Consider the following 24,311-nt stretch of genomic DNA (forward strand, 5'->3'; position numbering starts at 1 on the left):
TGGCACGTGCAGGGGCCCGGCGGTATCTGCGGCCCTGGCGGGAGGAGCTGGAGACGCTGGGGCTCGGCTTGGGGCGGAGGAGGGCAGAGCCGTCTAAATCAGACTCTTCGGGCCCAATTTTCTCTCTAGAGTGGCTCCCTCTTTTGCTTCTCCCGAGGGGCCAGCGGCTCTGATGCGCCGCTGTTCCGCCCGGGGTGAGAAGCAAAGCTGCGGGGACTCGGAGGGGAACGCTAGGCCCGTGGAGGGGGGGCCCTGGGGGTGTGTGGAATGCTCGGAGCTGAGACCCTCGGTCTCTCTCATCCTCTCCCTCCTTGTTCCCCCCCCCCCCCGCGGCTGCCCCAGGGAGGTACACCTGGAGCAACCTGGCCTGCAGAGGGATGCGGGGGGCCAGGGGGCCGGTGATTGGAGGTAGGGAGGGAAAAAGTGAGCCTGAGGAAAGGGAGGTCTAGGTGCCGGAGAGGCCGCTCCTGGGAGGCGGGCGTGAGGGGACAGAGGTCGCTTCTCCCTGGCAGGGCCCAAGGAGAAACCCGAGTAGCTGCTGACGTCTCGCTGCCTGAGGGGAACGGCCTGTTGGGGTTCTGCGTTCTCTATCAGGGTCCAGAGAAGGATAGAGCAGAGGGTGGGGTGAGCACAGGCTGGATGGACTGTGTGTGTGAGATAGTGTCTGAGAGAGGACAGTGCCCAGGAAACAGGCAGTGTGCGCAGGAGGCAACACCAGGATGAAGGGGCATATGGGAAGCAGAGGTGGTGCCCAGGAGGAGGAGGCACTGCCCAGGAAGGGGTCAGTGAGAGGAGCCAGCTCTCAAGAGGAAGGGGCTATCTAAGGGAAGAGTATCTGTGGGAGAGGACAGTGCCAGGATGAAAAGGCACATAGATCAGTGTCCAGAGGGAGAGGGCAGTGGTGGGTGAACGGGCAGTACCAAGCTGGAGGTGCAGTGTTCAGGAGCGTAGTGTGTTGGGGTCAATACCAGGCTGAAAGGGCGGCGTGGGGGAAGAGAGCAGTGGGGGAGGGTGCGGTTCCAGGGGAAGGGACAGTGCAGGCTTTCCTCTTCCCCTTAGTGACATCATGGCAAATTCCCAAACTTGAAAGGACTCAGCTCAGGTAACATCCAGCTGGGCAGAGCCGGCCCGGGCCGGCCTGGGGGGCCTTAGTACCAGCCGGAGGGGTTGGGTACTGCGCCCTGCTGGGCCAGTGCTCTGGGGGCGGGGTTCTGCTCCGCCCTCCCTTGGCGCGGACTGTGCCCTCGGCGGGCACGCGGACCGGCAGGGTAGGGCTAGGGCCGGGCTTCTCTGGGCCAAGGATCAAGGTCCCTGGCTGGCGTAGGCCCCCAGGCATTCCAGTCTTCCCTACTGGGAGTCTAAAGAGGGCGCAGTAGAGTTTCAGCAGAGAGTGAGAAAACGCGCCACCTCGGCCAGAGGTGGGACCTACCGTGACCCCGCCCTAGGGCGGAGTTATCTGGACCTGAGACCCGCCCTCAACACTGAAGCAATTGTTCGGGGCGGAAGTTAGGAAGCCCCGAGAGCGAGGCGACGGAAGTGGCCTCCTTAGTGCTTGTCGGTGCGCATGCGTTGTTGTATTCGCTGGCTGCTGCTTTTCAGGTGCTGCGTTTTCCCCTCTTCTTTCCTCCACGCGAGTGGGTGCGCGTACTCTTAGTCGTGGTCGCGCGCTAAGCCCTTGTGCTACTCTCGTGGCCCTTTCACCATGGCGGGCATCCTATTTGAGGATATTTTTGATGTAAAAGACATTGACCCGGAGGGCAAGAAGTTTGACCGAGGTAAGTAAGGTATGTAGGGCGGTTTGGGGTTATGGGCTAACCTCGTCCTTGGGGACACGTCCCTGTGCCTTTGGTCCACCCAACTCACGTGGTCTGCCCGTACCGACAGGTCCTGATGTACGACCTCTCTTAGAAAACGTTTTAACGATGAGAAAACTGAAACTCCGAACTCTCCCTGGGTTCATACATGTTGTGCCCTCTTCCTGCGTGGCCTTTTCGCGTGGTGCTAGTAAACTCCTGGGCATCTTTCTAATCGCTACCCAGTCTGTGCTAGGCGCTGTATGGTGCACCTTATACACACTTTGTCTTACTCGTTTCAATAGCCTCCATGAGGTAGGTGGCGTCTCACCCCTTTTGCTCTAAGAGCTAGCTGCACAGCGAGTTGTCCGACTCCAGAACCTATTTTCTTGTATTGCCCTTAGAGTCTTTAGCTCTTTGTGAATTCCTCGCTGATTTAGAGTTGACTGCTTGGAAAAAATAAAGAGTAGCTCTTTATTCTGTCATTGATCGATAATTATTTCTGGTGTCCCTTCCTTTGCCTAGAGACTGAGATGTTCTTCAAGACAACACCAGTTCTTACACTTCCTGATAATCCCCTCTGCACAGCACCTGGCACAGAAAGACAAAACCTTTGGATGAATGAATAACTTTCCCAAAGTCAGGCTGTTTCTTAATCACCAAGGCAGGCTTAGAATCTGGGTATTATTTATCTCCAGGGGACCTTTGATTCTTTTCTGGGGATTCTGCCCACTGGTCATAGTTTTCTCTCCTTATTGCCTGTTTGGTTCTGATTGAGCCTGAACTTCTGTGAGAGCAGATGAGAGGCCAGTGGAAGCACACTGTGTTAGATTGAGTGTTCTGTTGCATATGGTCCCCAAAAGGGGGGTCTGCAGGCAATTACCTCTGCCTCTCTTCCTCTGCTTCCCTCTAGTGTCTCGACTGCATTGTGAGAGTGAATCTTTCAAGATGGACCTTATCTTAGATGTAAACATTCAGATTTACCCTGTTGACTTGGGTAAGTATTGAACACAGACAATAGAAGGAGACTTTTTGTCATTTCAGCTGTTCTTCACCCTCAGATATTACCATTATTTTCAGGTGACAAGTTCCGATTGGTCATAGCCAGTACCTTGTATGAAGATGGTACGCTGGATGACGGTGAATACAACCCCACAGATGATAGACCTTCCAGGTGAGGGAGTGGAGAAGGGAGTATTTGAAATATGCCTGAGGATTAAGTAGATAAGTGGTATAGAAAGACCCTTATTTAATTCATGGAATAAATGATTATTAGCATAATCTGAGGAACCTTGAGGAAATTGCTGCCTTTAAGAATTCAGACACCCAGGTATTTATCCAGAGGTTGCATGTTTGTGAGTTGTAGCTTTTTGATGGTGGGGGAAATGAGCACTGAGTGACCTAGACTGTGTGGGCCTTGCATCTTGGGAGGGAGTTTGGTGTGATGGGAATTTGGAGCCCCACTGAGTTCAAATCTGAGCCCTACCATTTATCTGTTGAATACCCTTAATCTCTTTCAGCCTCAGTTTCCTCATCAGTAAAAGACAGATGGTCATACCTAGGTCACAGGGTTGCTGTGAAGACTAAATGATATTGTGTTTGGAAAGTGCCTGTTACAATGCTGGCACTTAGTTACCAGTTACCACTTTTAAAAGGACGTTTTCTTATTAACTACCTTTGAGAATAACTACCACTGTTGTTCCGCAGGGCTGACCAATTTGAGTATGTAATGTATGGGAAGGTGTACAGGATTGAGGGAGACGAGACTTCTACTGAAGCAGCAACACGTCTGTAAGTTCCTTGATCTTGTGAGAACCCTTTCCCCCACCTTATTCTGAGAATTTGGGCCATGCATATGCTTTCTGTGTTGGGTCCCTAGTCCCAAGTACCTCAGACCTAGGTGGGACCCAGAAAGAAACTTTTGGGAACAAGGTTTCTATTTGAAATATAGGCTGGTCTCTATGGCCTTTGTTGAGGCCTTAGGACCAGGGGGTCCAAATGAGAAACTGGTAATATTGCTGTGTGCAATGCAAAGGAAAGTTGCTTCCTCAGGAAATAAATGCAGCATTAAGTAATTAAACTGCTAGGGTGTGTGTGTGTGTGTGTGTGTGTGTTTGTTTGTGTTTGTGTGTTGCTACTTTGCAACCCAACCCCTAGTTATTTGGTTTCCCTGCCCAGCTATTTTTTCATTTTTAAAAAAATCTTATTAAAACAATATGTACCCTTTGTAACCAATTTGAAAAGCAGAGAAGTAATGCGAAGAAAGAAAAAAGTCACCTATAATTCCATACCCAGAGGAACCTTTTACATAAAATTTTTGACTATTTTAGGTTTTGACTATTTTAGGTATGCTTTTTTTTCTTTGAGATCATGTTGTTTATTACATGTTTTCTTCTCTTTTTGCTTAATGTTATGTAAAACATGTTTCCCATGTCACTTTAAAGCTTTTCCTAAACATCTTAATAGCTGTATAACATTCCAGGAAATGGCTATGTCTTAATTGATTTAACCATTTCCCTTACTCTGGGTATGTAGTGTTTTCCACCATTGCTAATATAAAGAACACTGCCTTGCACATATCTGTGCATTTATCTTTGTCTGAATTTTGGTTCCTAATGACAAAACATTAGAAAGGTGCTTCTTTTCTTAGGCTGGTCTGCAGAGCCAGGGTAGCAGCTGCTCCAGAGCTCAGACTTATGAGACTGGACCTTCTGTTTCAGCTCTGCCTATGTGTCCTATGGGGGCCTGCTCATGAGGCTGCAGGGTGATGCCAACAACCTGCATGGATTTGAAGTGGACTCCAGAGTTTATCTGCTGATGAAGAAGCTGGCCTTCTGAACCACCTGGGGAGCCAACCTTGCTGCCTGGACACTCCAGTCAGGAATACTCATTCAAGCCTGAGCAGCAGTTGCTGTTGTTCACCTGTTCAGGAGGGGCACTGTGGGTGCATCGCTAGGTGGTCTGGGCTCAACGGGAAACTGACTTGCCTTGAAAGACACAGTGGGAGAGCTTAACATGAGTCAGAAGTTGTTTTGTATATATGATTTTTTACAATTAAACTTTACTTTTTCAGACTTTTCGCCCCTTTAACATTTTTTTTGGTCCATTAACTTTAAAATCATTTTTTCCAATTTGCCTATGATATATTTCTGGCCCAGAGCTATATGATCACGTGTCAATGCAGGATCTGTCCCTGCCTTTTGGTATCTGGGTTCAGGGTTTCTCAGTCTCCTGGCTGACTCTCTCCAATGGTTATCCTCCAATGTGATTTTCTATCTGGGAGAGAGAGCGTCGTGCTTTTGGCGCCTGAGCACACCCCAGGTCCGGAAGATACCACCCATTTGGCATAGAAGTTTGAATTGGCAAGGAGCCCTGTTCGTGTCCTAACACTTGCAGTCTCTTAGGAAGTCAGGTCACGTTGACTTGAATGAGTCACTTGCATAGCCTGGAAATGTTCATCATTTTTATGGAAGCTTTGGGTAGAGGCTTTTAGACACATGCATGGGACACGACTATGAAGAGAACAGGAAGAGCGGGGTTTGGTGGTTGTGGGAGCAGGTGGAGGAGCTAGTTGTCTGCTTTACATTCTAGTGGTTTCCTCGAGGGAGGGTAAGTGGTTTCTTACCAGTGACACTGAACAGGGAGCTGCTGCACAGACCAGTGAAGTGGACAGGGCAGCAATACCAATGAGGTTGGCAGTCCAGTGCCAGTGCCTCGGACAATGCAGCAGCCTGAGTGCAGCCACTAACGTAAAAGTGGGGGAAGAACACAGTTGAAGAAATGGTGATGCCTGCAAGGACTCCAGCATAGGAGCTGGCACTTCAGCCTGGCATTCGAGGTCTCTGAGAAAGTATTCCGGGTCTCTGATGTCCCCTGGGAAATTCAGGTTAAAGATCCTGACACAGTGTGAGTGGGTATGAAGCAGTTGTCTCTTGATTTCCTATTTTGCCATGGGAGCTGGTCCCTCCCCTGCTGGGATGCCTGGGGTATCTCCTTCCCCATCATTTTCAAGTCTTTACATGAGGTGTTAGAAATAGTATTTAGGGAAATGGGTTGAAATATGGTCCCTGCAGAGAGGAGGAAAAGGTGTTTCTCTTGCTTTAGTTTGGGGTAGGGAGGGTGGATAGAGAAATTGGAGAAGCAGTGGGAGTTGGGATGAATTTTTATGGAATCCTAGAACCTTTCCATGGAGTCAAATTTGAGGGGAGAAAGGGTTGGAATAGGATGAATTTAGGTTAGAGTGGGTATGTAGGAGAATCTAATTACCGGTAATAATTTGTGGGGTAGCATAGCAAACTGTCCTAACTGCTCTGGGGTGGCAGAAGAAAGAGAACTGGTGTACAATTGAATAGAGGTAGGAATGTTCTGTTGTTATAATTTTTGTTGTTGTTTGTTTGTTTTTGGTGTGTGTAAAGGGAAGAAGAAACAGAACGATTTGGGAATGGGTTAGATCCTCAATAGGGGCAGATTAGTTCACGCTGGAGAAGACCATGAGTTATTTGCATTTGCCCTGGAATAAGTCAATACTGGATGCCTGAAAGTTTCTGGCTACATACTTCTTGCAGTTTTGCCATCTTTGTCTCTCATCTGACTGTACTGAGAACCCCTAATTCTTTGTCTCTGTTCCCTTTGGCATATCTTGTGCTGGGTGCTGCCTCTTTCATGTACCATAAAGTGTTTCATTTGATTATTAGATTTAATCTATTTTGGTACTTCAGTAAACTAAAATTTCCACTTACTATTCCCTTTACGGCATGCTGGAATTTGTAGTGTGGATGAATTGCAGAAACTGACACCATCCGAGATTAGACAACACTGAGCTTTGTGCATTCGTTGATTCCTTCTCCGTTGCAACTGTTCTGTCCATGATGGGAGAGAAGGACACCTGGAGATGTCTAAATTGGTCCCCCCGCCCCCAAGAGCTTTGGTTTTCTACTCAGAACTCTTTAACTTGATGTAAGGACTTGGAAATCTTTCCCAATAAATAGAATCACTGAATGATATGTTGGACAGTGTCACAGTGGGGAGAGTATGGACTCCAGGCTAAGGCAGCCGAGGGTGTATCTTCTTTTCCTACTCACAGGCTGTGAAACCATTGGGAACATGCCTGGCTTCTCTGAGCCTCAGTTTCCTCATCTGTAAAAATAGAGGTGATAATACCAACCTTTAAGAGTCATGAAAGCCTTACAGAAAGGTAGAGTGCACAAGGTTCCAGGCATACTCTGACTTTCATCCTGTTTTAGAATGTCTTTAGTGATCCTGGAGTATTTGTGGCCATGTTTGGAACTCTGGGTTCCTGGTTCCTCTACCTACATGGTAGCCGTTCCTATCCTTTGGGGAGTTGGTGAGGAAGGAGGAGGAAAAAGCTTCCATTAGTTTTCCCTACAAGAGCTTCTGGAGGTAGTGCTGACGTCTGCAGTGGAGTTTTTCTGTGGGCAATATAAACCTCTTCCTAAGCATCGAGTCTGCATTTATTGGCAAAGTCCCATCAGCCTGGCTTCTTTTCTAAAGGTACCCTAACAGTTTATGGTGGTAACACAAAGCCACTTTTGGGATACAACTCACTTCTGGGAATTAGGAAATGAGTCTTCAACTTGTACTTGACTTGTACTTGTCTCTCCTGCTGTGTGAGCCCCAGGAGACTGACTCATGCTACTTCCTGCACTTCCCCCTGACCTCCACAGGAGGGAGGCAGGAACCCAGGCCTGGTGAAGCTTCCTGCGGAGCTGCTGAAGCTGTGGCTGTTTGCTCAGCTGTCACATCCAGGTCTTGTCTTGACTGAACTGTCTGCACCACCTTACTTGAGGTGTGAGGCTCTCATAGGCTTCCTGTTAGCTTTTCTTTTTTTTCGTTTTTTAGGAAGGGACAGATCTATTGCCCCCTGAGAAGAGCATCTTTCTGGTCCTTTTCAGTTAGCTTTTGGGTCCTCGCATTTATTTAGTCTTTATTTATACAGGCTCAGTTTTGTCTGTTATGTAGAAATAGGCTTTATGGGGACAACTTCTCATTCATTTCTGAAGAGTAAGGATTTCCAAAGAAAAGGAGATCAGCGTCCCTCTGAGAATGATGGTAAAAGGGTTAAAGAGACTAACCTTATTTCTAAGTAGAAAACCAAAGCTCGTTTTTCTCTTGTTTTCTGACATAAGATTAGTCTCTACCTCTGTTCAGAGGCCAGGCCAGCCCAGGCCTTTGAGGAATTATCATATGAAAAGAACACAGAATTCGTAAGTTGTAAATTTGTGCAGAAAAATAGACCAAAGATAACTAGCAGCTCTGGTGAATATTATTGATAGCTTAAAAAAATAGCCTCTGATGTTTTATACAGTGAAAAATGATCCCTTTTTCTGTCCTACGTATCCGCCTTTACTAGGGCTTTGGGTGTCAGGTGAAAGCAGGAAATCCGGTGTAGCTGCAGTTGTCTCCCAGGGCCTTTCCTTCGGGTAAGGGAATTACACATGGGAGACAGTGCCTGAGTACCTTACTATTCCTGAGACAGATTATGGAAGTGAGGGTGGGCTGCAGTTAGAAGAGGACTGGTAGGATTGGGCATGATAGCAGAAGGGCCCGGAAGTGGGAGTTGGAGCTGGACCATGGGGGTGGGCAAGGTGGGTGAAGGGGAGAAGAATGTATATTGTCCAGTGGGAGGATGAGTTAGGGAAGGGGAATATCCAGACTGGAGACTGGGCGGCAGTGGGCCCGTGTCCGAAGTTCCTGGCGGAATATTCAGGGCTCCCAGGGCCTTGGGTGAGGGTCCAGGGAAGAGTCCATGAGTTCCATTCAAGGGTCTGTGTGTCCTGTTCAGATGTCCAGGAATTTGGTCCAGGGACCTGGAAGTTTGGTTCAGCAGACCAGGAATCTTGGCTCTGAGTCCCTGTAGCCTCTTTAGAAGTCCAGAGCCAGTAGTTCTGGCTGAGACACTGGAGTTTGTCTCCAACAATCCAGAAGTCCTGTTTGGGAGCTTGTTCATTGTGAAGAATAGAGAGGTACTGCTTGGAAGAGCTGTGGTAGGGAGGGCCTGCTTGGCACAGAGGGTGGGCCCTACTACATGAAGCAGGAAACGCACCTTTCCTCGGAGCAGTTGTTGGAAGGTCAGGAAAATGGCGTCGGGATCTTTGTGAGCTGTGGTCCTGCCCTGTGGAGGAAGCTGAGGGCAGAGGATGGGCCTGAGGCCAGAGACTGGGCCAGAAATGCCTCCCTTGTCTATGTGGGAAGGTAGGGTACCAGCACCTGGACTTTATGGATGGGAGGAAGCATTCATTCCTTGATATGTCATCCCCTGTACCTCAAGATTCCTAGAATTCCTTTCTTCCCTCAGGTCTCCTAAGGAGACTGAGTCAGAAAGGAAGGACAATTTCTATAGTTCCCTTGACTGGGGCCTTACCTGGGTTCCAAGGAGGCCCTGCAGGGCCCCAAGGAGGAGGCGGACCTGTCCAGAAAGCTGTCCCAGGAGGGATGAGAGGCAAGTGGGTCCCAATTGTCCCCGTGCTGCCATCACTCCCTCCAGCAGAAGGGTCGTCGCTCCCAGAACGTCCTGTGCCTTGGTCTGCTCCTGGGAAAGAGATGGAAGAGAGAAGCGGATTGCTTCAAAGGGCATGCAAATAGCGGGTGGGGAGCCTGTAGGAGTAGCCAGCAGAATGAATCATAAGAGCTGAGAATTGGACAGGACCATGGTCCCACCCAGCACAGGAATTCCTTCACAGTCTCCCGACAATTGGTCATCAGCCTCTGCTTGAATAACTCTAGTGTCCGGTAACCCAGCCTGGTCTTACATTTAATTTCAGTCAGAAAAGTGGTTTTCTTTCCTTACATTACGCTGAAATCTGCCCTTTGATAGCTTTACCTCTTGGTTCTAGTGCTGCAAATCTCTTTCTGCTGCAAACATCTTAGGATCATATGATTTATTTTTAAAATGTAGAGATGAAACCATTATAAGAGTATAAAACAGAAAGGAAGGGGCTTATTGATAAATGGCAGAGCTGGAACTACAAGGGCCCCTTAAGGAACTGGCCCAGCCCCCCTCGACAATCTGAGGGAAGAAGGGGATTCCAGGGATCCTGAAAGCAGACCTACTAAGGAGTACTCCCTCCCAGGAGGTTTCAGGGTCCCAGACTGAAGCACTTCATGCTATAGCACAAGACTGCCACTTCCTCCAAGCCAATCAGACAGGCTTCTTTTTTTTTTTCCACTGTTCCTCACATAACATGTTTTCTAACCTCTCACTGTGCAGGCTGCTTCATCCTGGACACATGCTAGTTTAATAGATCCCTCTGAATAAATTAGCACGTGTCTAGAGGAGAATGTCTAGTACTCAGTCCAGTATTTTTAAGTGCATTCTACTCAGAATACAGTTTTATAGGACTATTTCCATAATGTGGTTGCTAAACATCTAAAGTTGCCTAGAATCACTAGCTCTTAAATAGCTGCTTCAGAAATGTTACATGCTAAGTTTGGGGTCAACTCAACCCTCCCAGATTGTTTTCATAGTGAGTTCTAGGGTTAGAAGTTTATATGAGGGAAGCAGGGGCATTGTGGCCTGAAAGCTGGAGTAGGGCTTTACTCAATTACACGTGTAGAGTAAAATTGTGAAATTTCACTATGTTTTGAACCTAGCCTTTCAGTGATTTGAATCTTGATTCTGTCTTTTGTTTGTTATTTTTTTGCTGTTTCCCAGCTTTGTGTCATCTGTTGCTGACAGCTCAATCTTACTTCTTCATGCCAACTTAAGAAGGTTGAACAGAAATAAGTCAAAGCCATGGCCCACGAGAGACCTCTATCTAGCTTTTCATGGTGTTCAGCTTTGAATCTACTTAATGTACTGGGACTGCAAGCCATCAGCCAGAGGATATCGTCATAGTAGGATGTAGACTGGGTTAGGGTGGCCAAGCTGAGGTGAGGTCTTTTCAGGGAGCTCAGGAATTTTGAAGACTCCATAAGAAGCAGCACAAAATTGATGAAGACAGGATGTAGAGAAACCGAGGGTAGGGATGGCTTTCTTACCGTCTGGGTTTTCCATTCTCTCAAGCTAAAGTCCACAGCGGGCAGCAGGACAGGTGTGGACAGAGGGTTAATGTCTGGGCACTGGCTCTGTTGAAAAAGATTATTGGGGGAGGGGAGAGAAGGGAGCTGAAACGGGGGTATGGTGGCCCAATGATCAGGATATGAATAATATATCCAGATTAGAGCTTTTAAAGGGCTTGATTGTAAATCATAATCCTTGGCAAAGAGTGGTGATCAGGAAATGGTGGCCTCACCAAAGACAATATTGGAAAAATAGTGATCGGATCAGGGAGCAAGAGGAAGTGATGGAAAGGAAGGTATCTTCTCAGTTAAATGGATGGAGGGGAGAGTGTTTGGGGATTCTCACCAGTCTGCCGTGAAGGACGTGGGAATCCCGAAGCAGTTTATTTAGGAGTCGGGGGTCACAGGCGGGAGGAGCCAGGCTGGACTGAGTCAGTCTTGCAGTTAGGAGAAGCATGAGCACGAGGAGCAGTTCTTAGATCAGGAGATGTGACGTTGAAAGGAGTGGATAAGGAAGGAAACATTGTCGGGTGGGGGTCCGGGAAGTCCCACTCAGGACCCAGCGCTGAAATGCAGGGACTCTGCCACTCAGATGCCTTATTCCTGGGAAATGGAATTCCCCCAGCCCTTCCCCACTGCAGCACATCTCCTTTCTCTTTACCCCTTTTCCACAGTCTGATTCTGCCCTTGGCCCTTCCAGTGTGTTCTTACCAGTCAGCTCCATTTTGGCCAGGCTGTCTGGTTGGAGTGGCACCCTGTACGGGGCCTCTCCGCTGAATCCTTCCTGGGGCCATGGAGGCGGCTTGGGCTCTTGAACTTCTGGGCAGAGAGGGGTGGGGCACGGCACAGGTGGGCCAAGGAAGAGGGTCTGGAATCTATCCTGCAAGTGACAGGAATAATGAACACTTAATCAAGTTTCAAGGAAGAGACTCTGCCTAGGGGGGTAACAGATGCTGGGAAGGCTTGTGATGCTCACCAGCCTAGAACTGCTAAAGCTCTGACCGCTCCGGTGTTTTCTTGTGATTGTAGCATACGGTGTCTCTGTCAGAGTTCCTCAGTGAATCTGATATGGGTTCGGTACCCCTGCCGCCTGCTGAGAGCAGCAGGACAGGATATGTACATACACACATTTTAATTGGCCTCAAATTCTGAGCAACCTTGGTTGTTTGGTTGGAGAAAATCTGGGATGGGGATAGAGAATGGAGGTATTGTGGCACAAGCCTGGAGAAGAGGGGGAAATGGGTAGAGGGCCAGGATGAGGAACTAGGAAACATATGTAATGTATTGAGAAGTAGCTTGGGAAGTGCGGTTGAGGAGTGAAATTAGGCAAACATTTTAAAAAACTAGATTACTAGAGGGCGGTGATTAAAAGGTTAAGAGAAGGTGGTGTGGGAGCAGTTAACCTCACTCTTTCCCGTTACCCATACACATAAAGCCTCCTTTTCTTTGCACTCCAAATTCTGAAATACTGGGTTTTCCAAGGTGAAGAGATACACTAACAGTCTTGGGAACTTCCTTCCTGAGGCAAGTTATCCAGGAATGGGCACCTGCTGAGTGAGGTGATGCCCGCCTTACATGGCATACTTTGCCTTAGACACCGGCCATGTCTGTCTGGTAGCCCACAACTTCCTCCCTGCCCCCTCTTCAGATCCCTTCCTGTTCCTTCACAGGACCCCCCACATGGCTTCCTCCTTCTTTCACAAGTTGTGCAAAGAGGCCTGCACCTGATTCAATATTGGGATTTCCTGTAGGTCTGTCAACATGCACGAGCCCTCCTCCCATCACCCTCTCCTTGTGCCCTGGCTTGCCTGACCCAGCTTCCCCAGACCCTGGATTAAGAACCTTAAACTAACTGGGAATGACTGGGTAAGCATGGCGATTGAGGCTGAGTCCATCTTGGCGCTGTGTTCCCTAAGCCCTAATGTACCTTTCTCATTTTCTCCCTGAGCCCATGTCCCCTTTCCTTAGGGCCAGTCGGGACTGTGCTGTATTCCACTAAATCTGTGACCAGTCCCTTAGGATCCAGCACCCACCCCCTCCCCCTGCACTGTCCTGCTCCTCCCATTCTGGGAAGGCCATACTCTTCTTGACAAAGGTCAGTGCCTGTAGGTTCCAGTTTGCCTGCCCCTCCCCCAGCTGGGAGCCCAATCCTCTGTCCTGTCCTCGCTACCCTCACTTAACTCCAAACTCTGCTTACCACTCACCGGGTGCAGGAGGGCTCCAGGACCCAGGTGCAGAGCTGGCAGTACTCTGGGGAGTAGATGGGTAGGAAGGCATGTGGCGTTGGAGCATAGCCCCTTCACGGCAGTGGGGTCACACGCCTGCCCAGGCCACTTCTGGCCAATCAGAGAGCAGGGAGCCACCAGACACTGGCGAGGGCCCCCGGAAGTGACGCCTTCCTCCCACCCTCCTTGGACCTGGAGCCCCTTGCCCGGACCATGGTCCACTAGTGGAGCCCGACTCCTCCACCCACACACACCACAGACAGGATTTGAATAGGGCAATCTATCTTTTCCTAGGAGATAGGAAACCTGGGACCTGACTGGAGAGGAGATGGGAGGGGAACAGGTTTTTTCTAGGAGGAATCTAGCAGGACATTTTTGTTTTCAGTTCTTGGCTGGCCAAATTTATTTTCCCTGGACACTACAACTGCTGCCAAAATCCAGTAGGGCTCTTGCTTTTCCTGCTTTTCTCTCCTATAACTCCTAGGGGATCATGTCTTATACCCCCTTTGTGAGTGGGAATGTGGGTTGCCAGTATTAGAGAATGACCCTGTCAGGGGTCAGTGTTATGGGGGAAGGGGCTTTGGACAGCTTGAGAGGACTGGGAGGTGTAGGGTGTGTGTGCTGGGCTCAGGTGCTCCTCTGTTGGGGCCCATTGGCTCCGACAGCTACGCCCACTTATCTCTGCCCTGTGCCCTCCTTTGCTTGCCCCTTCTTTCTCTCTCTTCCATTTCCTACCATTCCATATGTGACAAGAGGAATAACCAGGCCCATGTGTCCCTGTCTTAGGAAAGACAGCTGCTGAACCTCCCCCGCAAATGCCTCCTACTGGCCCCCCTCTTCCTTTGGTCCTGGCTTTTGTCCCTTTACTTTCCCCTCAATCCCAGTCTCCCCACAGCCTCTGTCCTCAGAGGCGTCCAGGCCTGACCTTGTTCCCATCCTCCCGCCCCCCTCCAATTCTTCCTCAGGCTCTCTCCTGCTCCTCCTCTCCAGGATGGGGCTGTCTGCTAAGGAGTATGGCCTAGATCCCAGAATTCTCCAGTTCAGCCAGATGAGATGCTTCCCAAGATTAGGAAGGAGGGTGCTGGGATGGTTGGGAGGATGGTGGGTGTGTGGGGGTGGGAGGGGACAGGGAGGCAGTCATGACCAGGAAACCAAGACTGAGGAGGGTGGGGTGGGGTGGAGAGAATGAGGGTCCTCTGGGTGAAGGAAGAAGGTGAGAAAGCATGTCAGGTTGGGGACGATGATGGTTGGATGGGCCTGAGGACAGGTTACAGTAGGGAGGGAAACACTGTCACCAGACAGAAAGGAGACACTGTTTCCAGCCAAGTTCCTGTCCTGGGAACAGTAGTGTGAGGAGAGACCTCAGAGAAGAGACAGGGACACCGGCTAGGCAGTGAGAGTGGGTAGCGTGGGGTTTGAGAGATGCTGTGGGCCCAGAGTCAGGGAGGTCAGTTGAGGGGCCTTTCCTGCATGCTGTCATCCTTGAAGACAAGGCTTCATCCTTCTGGCAGGAACCGAATCCTAGCCCAGTGGCCGGCCCAGGCCTCAGGCCCAGCCTTTGCCCTTCCCTGGCCACGGGATCTGGTCCTGGGCCGGACACGCACCTCCTGGTTCAGTCACCCTGTGGCGGCCGGCAGGGGGGGTGGGGGTGGGGGCTTCAGACCTGCCTCTCCTCCCCTCTTCGCGCCCCCTGGTCCCTCCCCTCCCCCTACCCCCTTCGCTCCCCCTTCCCCTCCAGCCCCTCCCTTCTCCCCTGCCCGGTCCCAGCCCCTCCCTCCCCTCCCCCACTCGCGATCCGGGCCGCGGCTGCTGGGCCGGACCCCCCGGGCTCAGCCCGGCCCCTCGCCGAGCCGCTGCCGCCGCCCCGTTTGCTGAGGAGGAGGCCCCCGACCGGGGTGCGGGGCGCTGGGCATAAAACGGGCCAGAGCCGGCGCCCGGGGCACTAGAGCTGCGTACGGCCCGGGTCAGCGCCCGCCCGCTCGCCCGCGCTCCTCCCGGCCGCTCCTCCCGCTCTGCCCGGCCGGCGCCGCGCCGACTCCACCGCGGCCCGACGAGCCCCTCACACTGCCGGGGCCCTGGCCCCTGCCCCCTCCGGTTGTACCGCCCCGGGCCCGGCCCTCCTCCCTCCTCCCTCCTCCCTCTCCTGCTCCCTCCTCCCTCCCTCCTCCCCAGCTGTCCCGTTCGCGTCATGCCGAGCCTCTCGGCCCCGCCAGCCCCGCTGCTGCTCCTCGGGCTGCTGCTGCTCGGCCCCCGGCCGACCCGCGGCGCCGGCCCCGAGCTCCCTGCGCTGCCCATCCGGCCCGAGAAGGAGCCACTGCCCATTCGGGGAGCGGCAGGTAGGTGGGCGCCCCAAGGAGGTGCGGGCGGGGAGTCCTGCTTGGGGCAAGTCCGCGCCGGTCGGGAGGGGGCGCGGGGCGCAGGTGGCTCCGCGCTGCGGGCAGCCTGTAGGGGTGGGCGGGGGGCCGCGCGAGGCGCGTAGTGCCCGGGGACCCGGGCCCGGCCCGCAGCTCCTGGGGCGGGCACACGGCAGGAATGGGACAGCGGCTGCCAGCCAAGCCCGTCCCGGCAGGCTGCTCCTTCGGCGGAAAGGTCTATGCCTTGGACGAGACGTGGCACCCAGACCTGGGGGAGCCCTTCGGGGTGATGCGCTGCGTGCTGTGCGCCTGTGAGACGGTGAGTGGACTCAGTGGCAGTGGCCGGGGCCCTCACGGGTGGGGTAGCGCTGGGGTTCTGGGACGTCGGAGTGGACTGGGAGCTGCTAAGGAGAAAGAAGTGAGCCTGCAGATATTTGGGATATTTTTCTGGCGGAGGACGGGGTTGGGGGGGAGCGCCCCCTTCAAGTCTCAGGTGTTGACTGTTATTGATCGCCCACTGTCAGGCTCTTTGACAGCTGCATTCATCCCTCTCACTTAACTCCTAGAACAACTTTGCTACATAGCTACTATTATTATCCCCATTTTTTCAGATAGGGACCCCAAAGTCCAGAGAGTTTAAGTAACTTGTCTAGGGTCCCGCAGCTTGTAAGTAGCAGAGCGGTCTGCCTCCGTGGGACCACCTGCCTTGCTCCTGTGACTCCCCACCTCGCCCTTGGGTCTCACGGATTGGTGTCTTTCACTCACTTGGTTTTCCCGTCTTTTCCGCGAGCAGCCTCAGTGGGGTCGCCGCGCGAGGGGCCTGGGCAGGGTCAGCTGCAAGAACATTAAACCCGAGTGCCCAACCCTGTCCTGCGGACAGCCGCTCCAGCTGCCAGGACACTGCTGCCAGACCTGCCCCCAGGGTAAGGCCCGTTCCATGGTGAGGGAAGGGCAGCGGGACCACGGTGCTTGGTCCTGAGCCCCGTGGATGCGGCAGATGGAACGGATGGAGGGGTGCCCAGTGCCCAGCTGAAGCCCGTGTCCCTCATTCCCGGTGCAGAGCGCAGCGGTCCCGAGAGGCAGCCGATGGGCTTGGCCTTCGAGTATCCGCGCGACCCAGAGCACCACAGCTACAGCGACCGCGGGGAGCCGGGCGCTGAGGATCGGGCTCGTGGAGACGGCCACACAGGTAGGCCGGGACCCGGCAGGGACTAGGGCTGCCCCAGCAGGTGACAGTACGAGGGACATATTTCTCCTCTTGCAGACTTTGTGGCGCTGCTGACTGGGCCAAGGTCACAGGCTGTGGCACGGGCGCGAGTGTCGCTGCTGCGTTCTAGCCTGCGTTTCTCCATCTCCTACCGGCAGTGAGAAAGGGGAAAGAGGGAGGTGTTGGCTGGGCACCGGAGGCGGGAGAATTGGGAGAAGCTGGAGGGGCTGCTAGTAGCTGGGGCTCAAAGTCAGTGCTCACTGGACCCTCGTTCCCAGGCTGGACCTTCTCACCCGGATCCGCTTCTCAGACTCCACTGGCAACATCCTGTTTGAACACCCTGCAGCCCCCACCCAAGATGGCCTGGTGAGATGATGCCATTTATGAGTGTTTAACGGTGTGGGCACTGTGCTGAGAGTGTTCTGTATTGCCTCCTTTGGTCCTCACAACAGCCCAGTGAGAGGAAGTCACTGACATTATGATGCCCATTTTACAGATGAGGGAACTGAGGCTCAGTAACAGAATGTGATTTGCTCAAGATCACACAGCTAGTAAGTTGAGGAGCCAGGCTTTGGACCCAAGCACCTGGATCCAGGGTCTCTTCTGAAGTTTCCTAGGAGGGCCTGGGGGCGTCTTCCCATATTCCTTCCTCGCTAGAGCTGGGCCTCTTAGCTGGCCTATCCTGCATACTGTCTGAGTGGGGCCTTCTTGTCTCTCTGCTCCAGGTCTGTGGGGTGTGGCGAGCAGTGCCTCGGTTGTCTCTGCGGCTCCTTAGGGCAGAACAGCTGCATGTGGCACTTGTGACACCCACTCATCCTTCAGGGGAGGTCTGGGGGCCTCTTATCCGGCACCGGGCCCTGGCTGCAGGTGAGGGGAGCAAACAGCCCCTGGGCATGAAGTTCTGTCTTCTCTGTCTCCAGGAGTGGAGTGGGCTGAGGACGGGACTTTCTGATGGGCTCTCATGGTCCTCCTTCCCCCAGAGACCTTCAGTGCCATCCTGACCCTGGAAGGCCCCCCACAGCAGGGCATAGGGGGCATCACCCTGCTCACTCTCAGTGACACAGAGGACTCCTTGCATTTTTTGCTGCTCTTCCGTGGGCTGCTGGAATCCAGGAGTGGGGGTGAGTGGGATACGGGGAGGGCCTGTAAGAAGGGTAGGGAGAACACCTAGCTCTCAGAGGTGTCCACATGTGCCACTGTTGCAGGACCAGCCCAGGTCCCCTTGCGGCTCCAGATTCTACACCAGGGGCAGCTATTGCGAGAGCTGCAGGCCAATGCCTCCGCCCAGGTGAGTGAAAGTCTGGCTTTGCTGTCACCTGCTCTGGCCTCGAGCTGCGCCCACCATACCCTGCTTTGTCTCCAGGAGCCAGGCTTCGCTGAGGTGCTGCCCAACCTGACAGCCCAGGAGATGGACTGGCTGGTGCTGGGGGAGCTGCAGATAGCCCTGGAGAGGGCAAGTGGGCCAGGGTTGCGTATCAGTGGACACATTGCTGCCAGGCAGAGCTGTGATGGTGAGGCAGGGTGGGGCCTGGCACCGGGGTACACATAACTTAGGGGCACAGACAGTACAAGGGGCCGGGCCAGGGGATGCGAGGGATCCTGGGGACTGGTGGTATGAATGGCCATGGGGCCAGCCTGCTTCCACTTGTCTTCCTTCTCTGCAGTCCTGCAAAGTGTCCTTTGCGGGGCCGATACCCTGATGCCCGTTCAGACGGGTGCTGCTGGCTCAGCCATTCTTACACTGCTAGGAAATGGCTCCCTGATCTACCAAGTAAGAGTCAGGGGCTGCAGGAGGTGGGAGGGCAGCAGGGTGGGGTGGGGCTTTGGGCTGCAATGGTTCAGGCCCCAGGCCTCTGCCATTCCAATTTGCCCTCCCCACCTCTGTCCACCAGGTGCAAGTGGTCGGTACAGGCAGTGAGGTGGTGGCCATGACCCTGGAGACCAAGCCTCAGAGGAAGGACCAGCGCACTGTGCTGTGCCACATGGCCGGGCTCCAGCCGGGAGGACAGCTGGTGAGTGCTACCTGCAGAGCTGGGCCACGGGGCCCGTGTACCGTAGCGGACAGTGCGGTGCTGTGGGAAACCAGGTGGGATGAGCAGGGATGTTCAGTATCATTCACTCATTCGCAGGCTCTCTCACTGATACATTGACGCACTGGACACATTTGTAGTGAGCCTCAGGTGAGGGCCTGGATACAAAGGAAATCAGATGTGGCCCCTGTCTTCAGCAAGCTCATATCCAGTGGGAGGTGTTAGACAGGGAGGCCAGTGCAGGAGATCACGCAGTAATAATCGCGAGAGCAATGGCTGCCACTTGTTGAGCCTTTCTATGTGCTGCATACTGTACTGGTTGCTTTACTAATATTGTTTTTGGTCCTCACAGTACGCATGTTAGAGAAGGTGAAGTGAAGGATCAGAGAAGTAACTGCTCAGGATTGTTACGTAGGTAGGAAGTGGCAGAGAAGGGACTTGAACCTGAGCCTCCAAGGTTCTTATCCAGTGTTATTGGTTTCCGGAAGTATGCATGGGTGTAGTGGGGGCACAAAACATGGACAGACTTCAGAATCTTGGGCTTGTGTGTGAGCTGAGGAGGGGTTCATCTGGGATCTGGCAGGCTGCAGGTGGGGCTCACCCTTCCCTGCCCCCCCAGGCTGTGGGTGTCTGCCCTGGGTTGGGGGCCCGAGGGGCTCATATGCTGCTGCAGAATGAGCTGTTCCTGACTGTGGCCACCAAGGACTTCCCAGATGGAGAGCTGCGGGGGCACGTGGCTGCCCTGTCCTACAGTGGGCACAGCGCCCGCCATGACAGTGAGTGCCCCAGGGGTCTGCCTGCCTGCCCTTTGCTATCCTCTAACCAGGGACTCCAGCATGTGAGGGGAGGTGCCAGAGGGCCAGAGCCTGGTGTGCCTTTCTCTGTGCCTGAGCTCTAGGTTCGCACATGGAGATGTATAGGTGGGGGTGTATGAGGTGGCCCTGCTGGGAGACCCTCCTTGTTGCCATGGTGCAGGTGTCTAAAGCTTTCTGCTCCTCCAGCCCTGGGCCTGTGCACAGTGTCTGCCAGCTTGTGGAATCTGTGCTGGGGAACATGGGGAATGCTGGGATTGAGTGGCTGCTCTAGGCCATCTTCTTATCTGTCATCTCTCCTCTGTCTGGATCCAGCGCTGCCCGTGCCCCTGGCAGGAGCCCTGGTGTTGCCCCCTGTGCAGAGTCAGGCAGCAGGGCACGCCTGGCTTTCCCTGGATACCCACTGTCACCTGCACTATGACGTGCTGCTGGCCGGGCTCGGTGGCTCAGAACAGGGTACCGTCACTGCCCACCTCCTCGGGCCCCCTGGGGTGCCAGGGCCCCAGCGGCTGCTGAAGGGATTCTATGGCCTGGAGGTGAGGATGTGATGGTGGGAGGCAGCTTGGAAAATACCTGCTTTTTAGCAGGAAGGTCTGTGGCTGGGGAAGCAGAGAGCAGACTGCCTAATGTGGCCCAGCTGGCGTGGGCTCAGGAGTCAGACAGACTGGCTGAGAATCTGACTCAACCTTTTATTATCCATTCTCCTTCCTGCATCCTTTTCTGGGGGGATCCCTTAATAGTATGTAATGTCCTGTACCTCCAGAGTAGGTGAGATGACCAAGCCGCCTGAAGTGGGCTCGGTTGTCATAAACTTAGCATCGGAGCAACTGGGCTTCTGAGCTCCGCAGCATCACTTGTGGGCTTTGCTCCCCTGGAGACCTTATGTAACCTCCCCCGAGTCTCTGTTTCATCATCTGCAGATTGGGAATGGCAGGCTCAGCCTTAGAGTGCCTTGTTCCCGTCCCCTATCCTATCTACTCACAGGCCCAGGGTGTGGTGAAGGACCTGGAGCCAGAACTACTGCGGCACCTGGCACAGGGCACTGCCGCCTTACTGATCACCACCAAGGGGAGCCCCCAAGGGGAGCTGCGAGGGCAGGTAGGCAGGCAGTATTGGCCGGTGGGGACGCGTCAGAGGAGAGCTGGCACTGCGTGCCCCTGCGTTAGGCACTTGCTCTCTCCAAGCCCTGGGGGTGGTAGTGTCACTCTCCCTGGCTGCTCCGGAGGATGAAGTCATACGAAGTCCATAAATGACGAGGCTGGCAGCCGACCACCCTGTCCCTGGCAGCCGGCATGATTGCGGTGGCTAGCAGCATCCTCCTGGGGCTCAGGGGCGCTCAGGGGACGAGGTGTTTCCGGCTGGCGTGCAGGCAGTTTGGCCGCTGCTGGTGGAGACGCATGGGGGACCCGGGGAGCTGCCTCAACCTGCCTCTCCTCCCAGGTGCACATCGCCAATCAGTGCGAAGTGGCGGGCCTGCGCCTGGCGGAGGCAGGGGCCGAGGGGGCGCGGAAGTCTGGTGCTTCCCATGCAGTGGCGGCCGTACTGCCGGCGTTGCCCGCTGTGCTTGGCCCTGACGCCCCAGCACCTGCCAAACCCGGCAGCCCCTGGCGAGCCCGAGACCCCAACACCTGCTTCTTCGAGGGGCAGCAGCGCCCCCATGGGGCTCGCTGGGCGCCTAATTATGACCCACTCTGCTCGCTCTGCACCTGCCAGGTAGGAAGCCTGGGTAGGGCGCACTGGGGCCTGGATTCAGGATCAAGGGTCCCCAGTCACCCCCCTCACCTCCCCCTGCAGAGACGCACAGTGATTTGTGACCCCGTGGTGTGCCCACCGCCCAGCTGCCTGAGTCCGGTGCAGGCGCCAGACCAGTGCTGCCCTGTATGTCTGGGTGAGTGCCCTGCAGGGGTGGAAAGGGTCCTGGAGGTTCCATGTGTGTGTGTGGGGGTGAGACCTCTCCGGAGGGAAGGGGGGTCACCCTCTGCCTTCACTATTTCTTTGGCTCCACAGAGAAACAAGATGTCAGAGACCTTCTGGGGCTGCCACGGAGCAGGGACCCTGGAGAGGGTGAGCTGGCAGTATATGAACTGGGGTGGGGAACCCAGAGGAGCTGTGTGTGGGACCAGGAAGGGGACAGAAGGGCGAGAGTGTATGTGGGAGGGGGCTGCGGGCGCCGGTTTCAGTGACACCTGCTAGGTATCCTTAGAGTTAAGGCCCACAATGGGCCCTGGGGTCAGACAGTGTGGGGTGGGCCTGGGACTCAATACTAATGGAAGCTGGGCACTGTCCCCCACTAGGCTGCTATTTTGATGGTGACCGGAGCTGGCGGGCAGCGGGTACCCGGTGGCACCCCGTCGTGCCCCCATTTGGCTTAATTAAGTGTGCTGTCTGCACCTGCAAGGTATGGCTGTTCAATCTTCTCCAGTGCCATAGCCCAGCTGGGTCTGTAGAGATGGGAAGAGGGCTGCCAGGAGAGAAAAGCCCAGCCTTGGTGAGGAGAGCTCAAGGATCAATATAATGTGGGCTTTGAGAGGTGGCTTCCTATAGGAAAACGGCAGGTTGGCTCCCTGACCTGGTGTGAATGCTGGCTCTGCCAGCTGCCTAGCTCTGCATAATCCCAGGCGCTTTCTGTACCTCCCGAGCTGCATTTTCCTCTCCAGTAAGCAGATGTGGTAGCACCTACCTGGCAGGGCTACACTGATGAGTTCAGGTATATAAAGCACCAACCCAGGGCTTCTGAGTGAAGGACCGTGGATATGTTACTCAAGGTATGGGGAAGGAGAAGGAAGAAGCAGGAGGCTTATGTGCCCCCCCTCCTTCCTGACACCCCTCACATAATGGATCCCTACAGGGGGACACTGGAGAGGTGCACTGTGAGAAGGTGCAGTGTCCCCGGCTGGCCTGTGCCCAGCCTGTCCGCGCCAACCCCACTGACTGCTGCAAACAGTGTCCAGGTGAGGGGGGTGGGCACTGAGGCCTCTTGGGGGCAGATAAGGCCCTTCACTGCCTTGTCTGGGTGAGGGGATGAATAGTGAGGGTGGATGGAAGGGACTTCTCAGCCAATTCCACATTTACTGAGCACTGCTCTATTCCTAGCCTGGAGCCAGGGCTCTAAACACAGTGGAAGGAATGTGCATGCATTAGTGGGCTATGATGGATTCCAGCTCCTGCCCCATCCACATCCATCCATCTATCCATCCATCCTCCATCCATCACCTATTCATCATCCGTCATCCATCCATCTATCCATCCACCCATCTGTTTAAATTTATCACCTACTAAGTGCCAGAAACCTCTAGGTGCTTGAGATTCAAAGACAAATGAAACCTGGGTGGCCCTCACAGAGCTCATATCTGTTGACCTGTTGTTTCTCCTTCCTTTCTTCTCTCTCTTCCAACAGTGGGGTCAGGGGCCCACCCCCAACTAGGGGACCCCATGCAGGCCGATGGCCCCAGGGGCTGCCGTTTTGCAGGGCAGTGGTTTCCGGAGAGCCAGAGCTGGCACCCCTCAGTGCCCCCCTTTGGGGAGATGAGCTGCATCACCTGCAGATGTGGGGTAAGTGGGGCGTGAGGGCTTGTGTGAGGTGGGCGCTGGGGCACTGCCTGCTGTGGGGAGACCTTCCCAGGAAGGGCGAGCTTCTGGGAGCAGGCCTCCCCAGAGAAGCTGAAGGCCGCTGAGCCCCAGTGCTCCTGGGGACCCTCCGGATCTGCTTTGTCTTGCCCCAGGCAGGGGTGCCCCACTGTGAGCGGGACGACTGTTCGTTGCCACTGTCCTGCAGCCCAGGGAAGGAGAGTCGCTGCTGCTCCCACTGCACGTCCCGGCAGGGTAAGTGAGGGGGTCTCGGGGCAGCAGAATGGGGCTGCCTGGGAGGGTGGGGAGCACCTGCCGTGTGCAGGAGCAGCGCTTTCTGCTGCACAAGTGTCAGCCCATTCTGCCCTCACCGCTACCTTGGAGACTTCTCTGGATTACCTTTTCTTTACAAAGGAGATTTCTGAAGCTCAGAGGAACTAGGCAATTAGACTAAGGTCACACAGCTGGTGTGTGCTGACTTGCTTAGAAAATTCTGACCTTTCTGGGGCCCTAACAGCTGCTCTGCTGGGCATTCTATGCCACCCCATTCATTCCCTCTCTTCTCCTCCTCCAGTTTACTCCCTTCTGTCTCCAGCAGCCCCCGAGACCAGGACAGTTCCAGAGCTGGGAAAAGAAGCTGAAGGCTCCTAGAGAGCAGCCAGAAGGCCGCACGACCAAGAGGACGGGGCCTGGGCTGGGGGGAGGAGTGGTGCCGAGGACCCTGCAGTTTCCTGTGGGGAACCCAGTGCCTTTGGCTCCTCTTTTCCGCCTCTTCTCCCTCCCCTACTACCTCTGGGAACCACGACTCCACAAGGGCCAGGGGCAACCAGGGCTGACTAAGGCCATGTCTACCCCAACTCCTGCCCTGTCACCCTCTGGCCTCTGCCTTGGAAGCCCAACCCCTTTCCTTCTGTACATAATGTCACTGGCTTGTTGGGATTTTTAATTTATCCTCACTCAGCACCAAGGGTTCCCCCACTTCACTCCTGCTGCCCCTGAGCTGAGCAGAGTCATTATTGAAGATTTTTGTATTTATTAAAAGTTTTTTTGTGTTTTTTTTTCAGTCTTTGAGCTAAAGATTGTTTCTTTGTGGCCAGGGGAGAAGGTCTGAGAGTAAAAGGGGAGAGAGGGGCGGACCCTTAGGGAGCAGGACGGCACAGCAGTTGGCTGGCATGCCTGGCTTCTGCAGAGGGACTTAGGACTGTCTTTGAGATGGACTAGAGCCTCAAGAACAAAGGCAACCTGAAGCAGAATTTAGATGTAAGTTTAGTTTCCACTGGCCTACCCGTGGCAGGCGTTTTTGCT

The 24,311-nt window shown here is 54.0% G+C and overlaps 3 protein-coding genes across 10 annotated transcripts; 2 read left to right on the forward strand and 1 right to left on the reverse strand.

Moving 5' to 3' along the window:
- The first annotated feature begins 56 nt into the window (after positions 1–56).
- POLR2H (RNA polymerase II, I and III subunit H) lies at positions 57–4,867 on the forward strand. 3 transcript variants are annotated; one of them, XM_019735774.2, is made up of 6 exons: positions 57–194; positions 1,600–1,775; positions 2,707–2,790; positions 2,874–2,967; positions 3,501–3,584; positions 4,514–4,867. In XM_019735774.2, the coding sequence occupies exons 2-6, from the start codon at positions 1,703–1,705 to the stop codon at positions 4,629–4,631; spliced, it is 453 nt and encodes a 150-aa protein (XP_019591333.1). In that variant the 5' UTR covers positions 57–194; positions 1,600–1,702; the 3' UTR covers positions 4,632–4,867. The 3 variants fall into 3 exon arrangements, with proteins under 3 accessions (XP_019591333.1, XP_019591334.1, XP_074185025.1); XM_019735775.2 differs by lacking the exon at positions 57–194 and having other exon boundaries at positions 598–1,784; XM_074328924.1 differs by lacking the exon at positions 57–194 and having other exon boundaries at positions 598–1,775.
- Positions 4,868–5,245: 378 nt separating this feature from the next.
- On the reverse strand, positions 5,246–14,691 carry THPO (thrombopoietin). Its single transcript, XM_019735771.2, is given in 9 exon segments — positions 5,246–8,937; positions 9,175–9,342; positions 10,791–10,877; positions 11,158–11,285; positions 11,523–11,652; positions 11,655–11,691; positions 13,016–13,122; positions 13,124–13,162; positions 13,165–14,691. Coding segments are annotated over 9 exon segments (1,446 nt in total). The 5' UTR covers positions 13,252–14,691; the 3' UTR covers positions 5,246–8,274.
- A 147-nt stretch (positions 14,692–14,838) lies between these two features.
- On the forward strand, positions 14,839–24,066 carry CHRD (chordin). Of its 6 annotated transcripts, none has more exons than XM_074328874.1 (23): positions 14,839–15,372; positions 15,606–15,709; positions 16,184–16,313; positions 16,451–16,579; positions 16,655–16,754; positions 16,876–16,963; positions 17,323–17,464; positions 17,578–17,718; positions 17,776–17,885; positions 17,961–18,108; positions 18,262–18,368; positions 18,490–18,609; positions 19,247–19,403; positions 19,755–19,975; positions 20,424–20,537; positions 20,880–21,152; positions 21,234–21,327; positions 21,447–21,503; positions 21,734–21,837; positions 22,288–22,390; positions 22,837–22,991; positions 23,162–23,261; positions 23,581–24,066. In XM_074328874.1, exons 1-23 carry the CDS (start codon positions 15,225–15,227, stop codon positions 23,655–23,657), a joined length of 2,922 nt encoding a protein of 973 aa, XP_074184975.1. In that variant the 5' UTR covers positions 14,839–15,224; the 3' UTR covers positions 23,658–24,066. The 6 variants fall into 6 exon arrangements, with proteins under 6 accessions (XP_074184975.1, XP_074184980.1, XP_074184983.1 ...); XM_074328879.1 differs by having other exon boundaries at positions 23,602–24,066; XM_074328882.1 differs by having other exon boundaries at positions 23,605–24,066.
- The last annotated feature ends 245 nt before the right edge of the window (positions 24,067–24,311 follow it).

Source organism: Rhinolophus sinicus, linkage group LG01 (genome assembly GCF_036562045.2).
Source record: "Rhinolophus sinicus isolate RSC01 linkage group LG01, ASM3656204v1, whole genome shotgun sequence".
In the NCBI taxonomy this organism is placed as follows: Eukaryota; Metazoa; Chordata; class Mammalia; order Chiroptera; family Rhinolophidae; genus Rhinolophus; species Rhinolophus sinicus.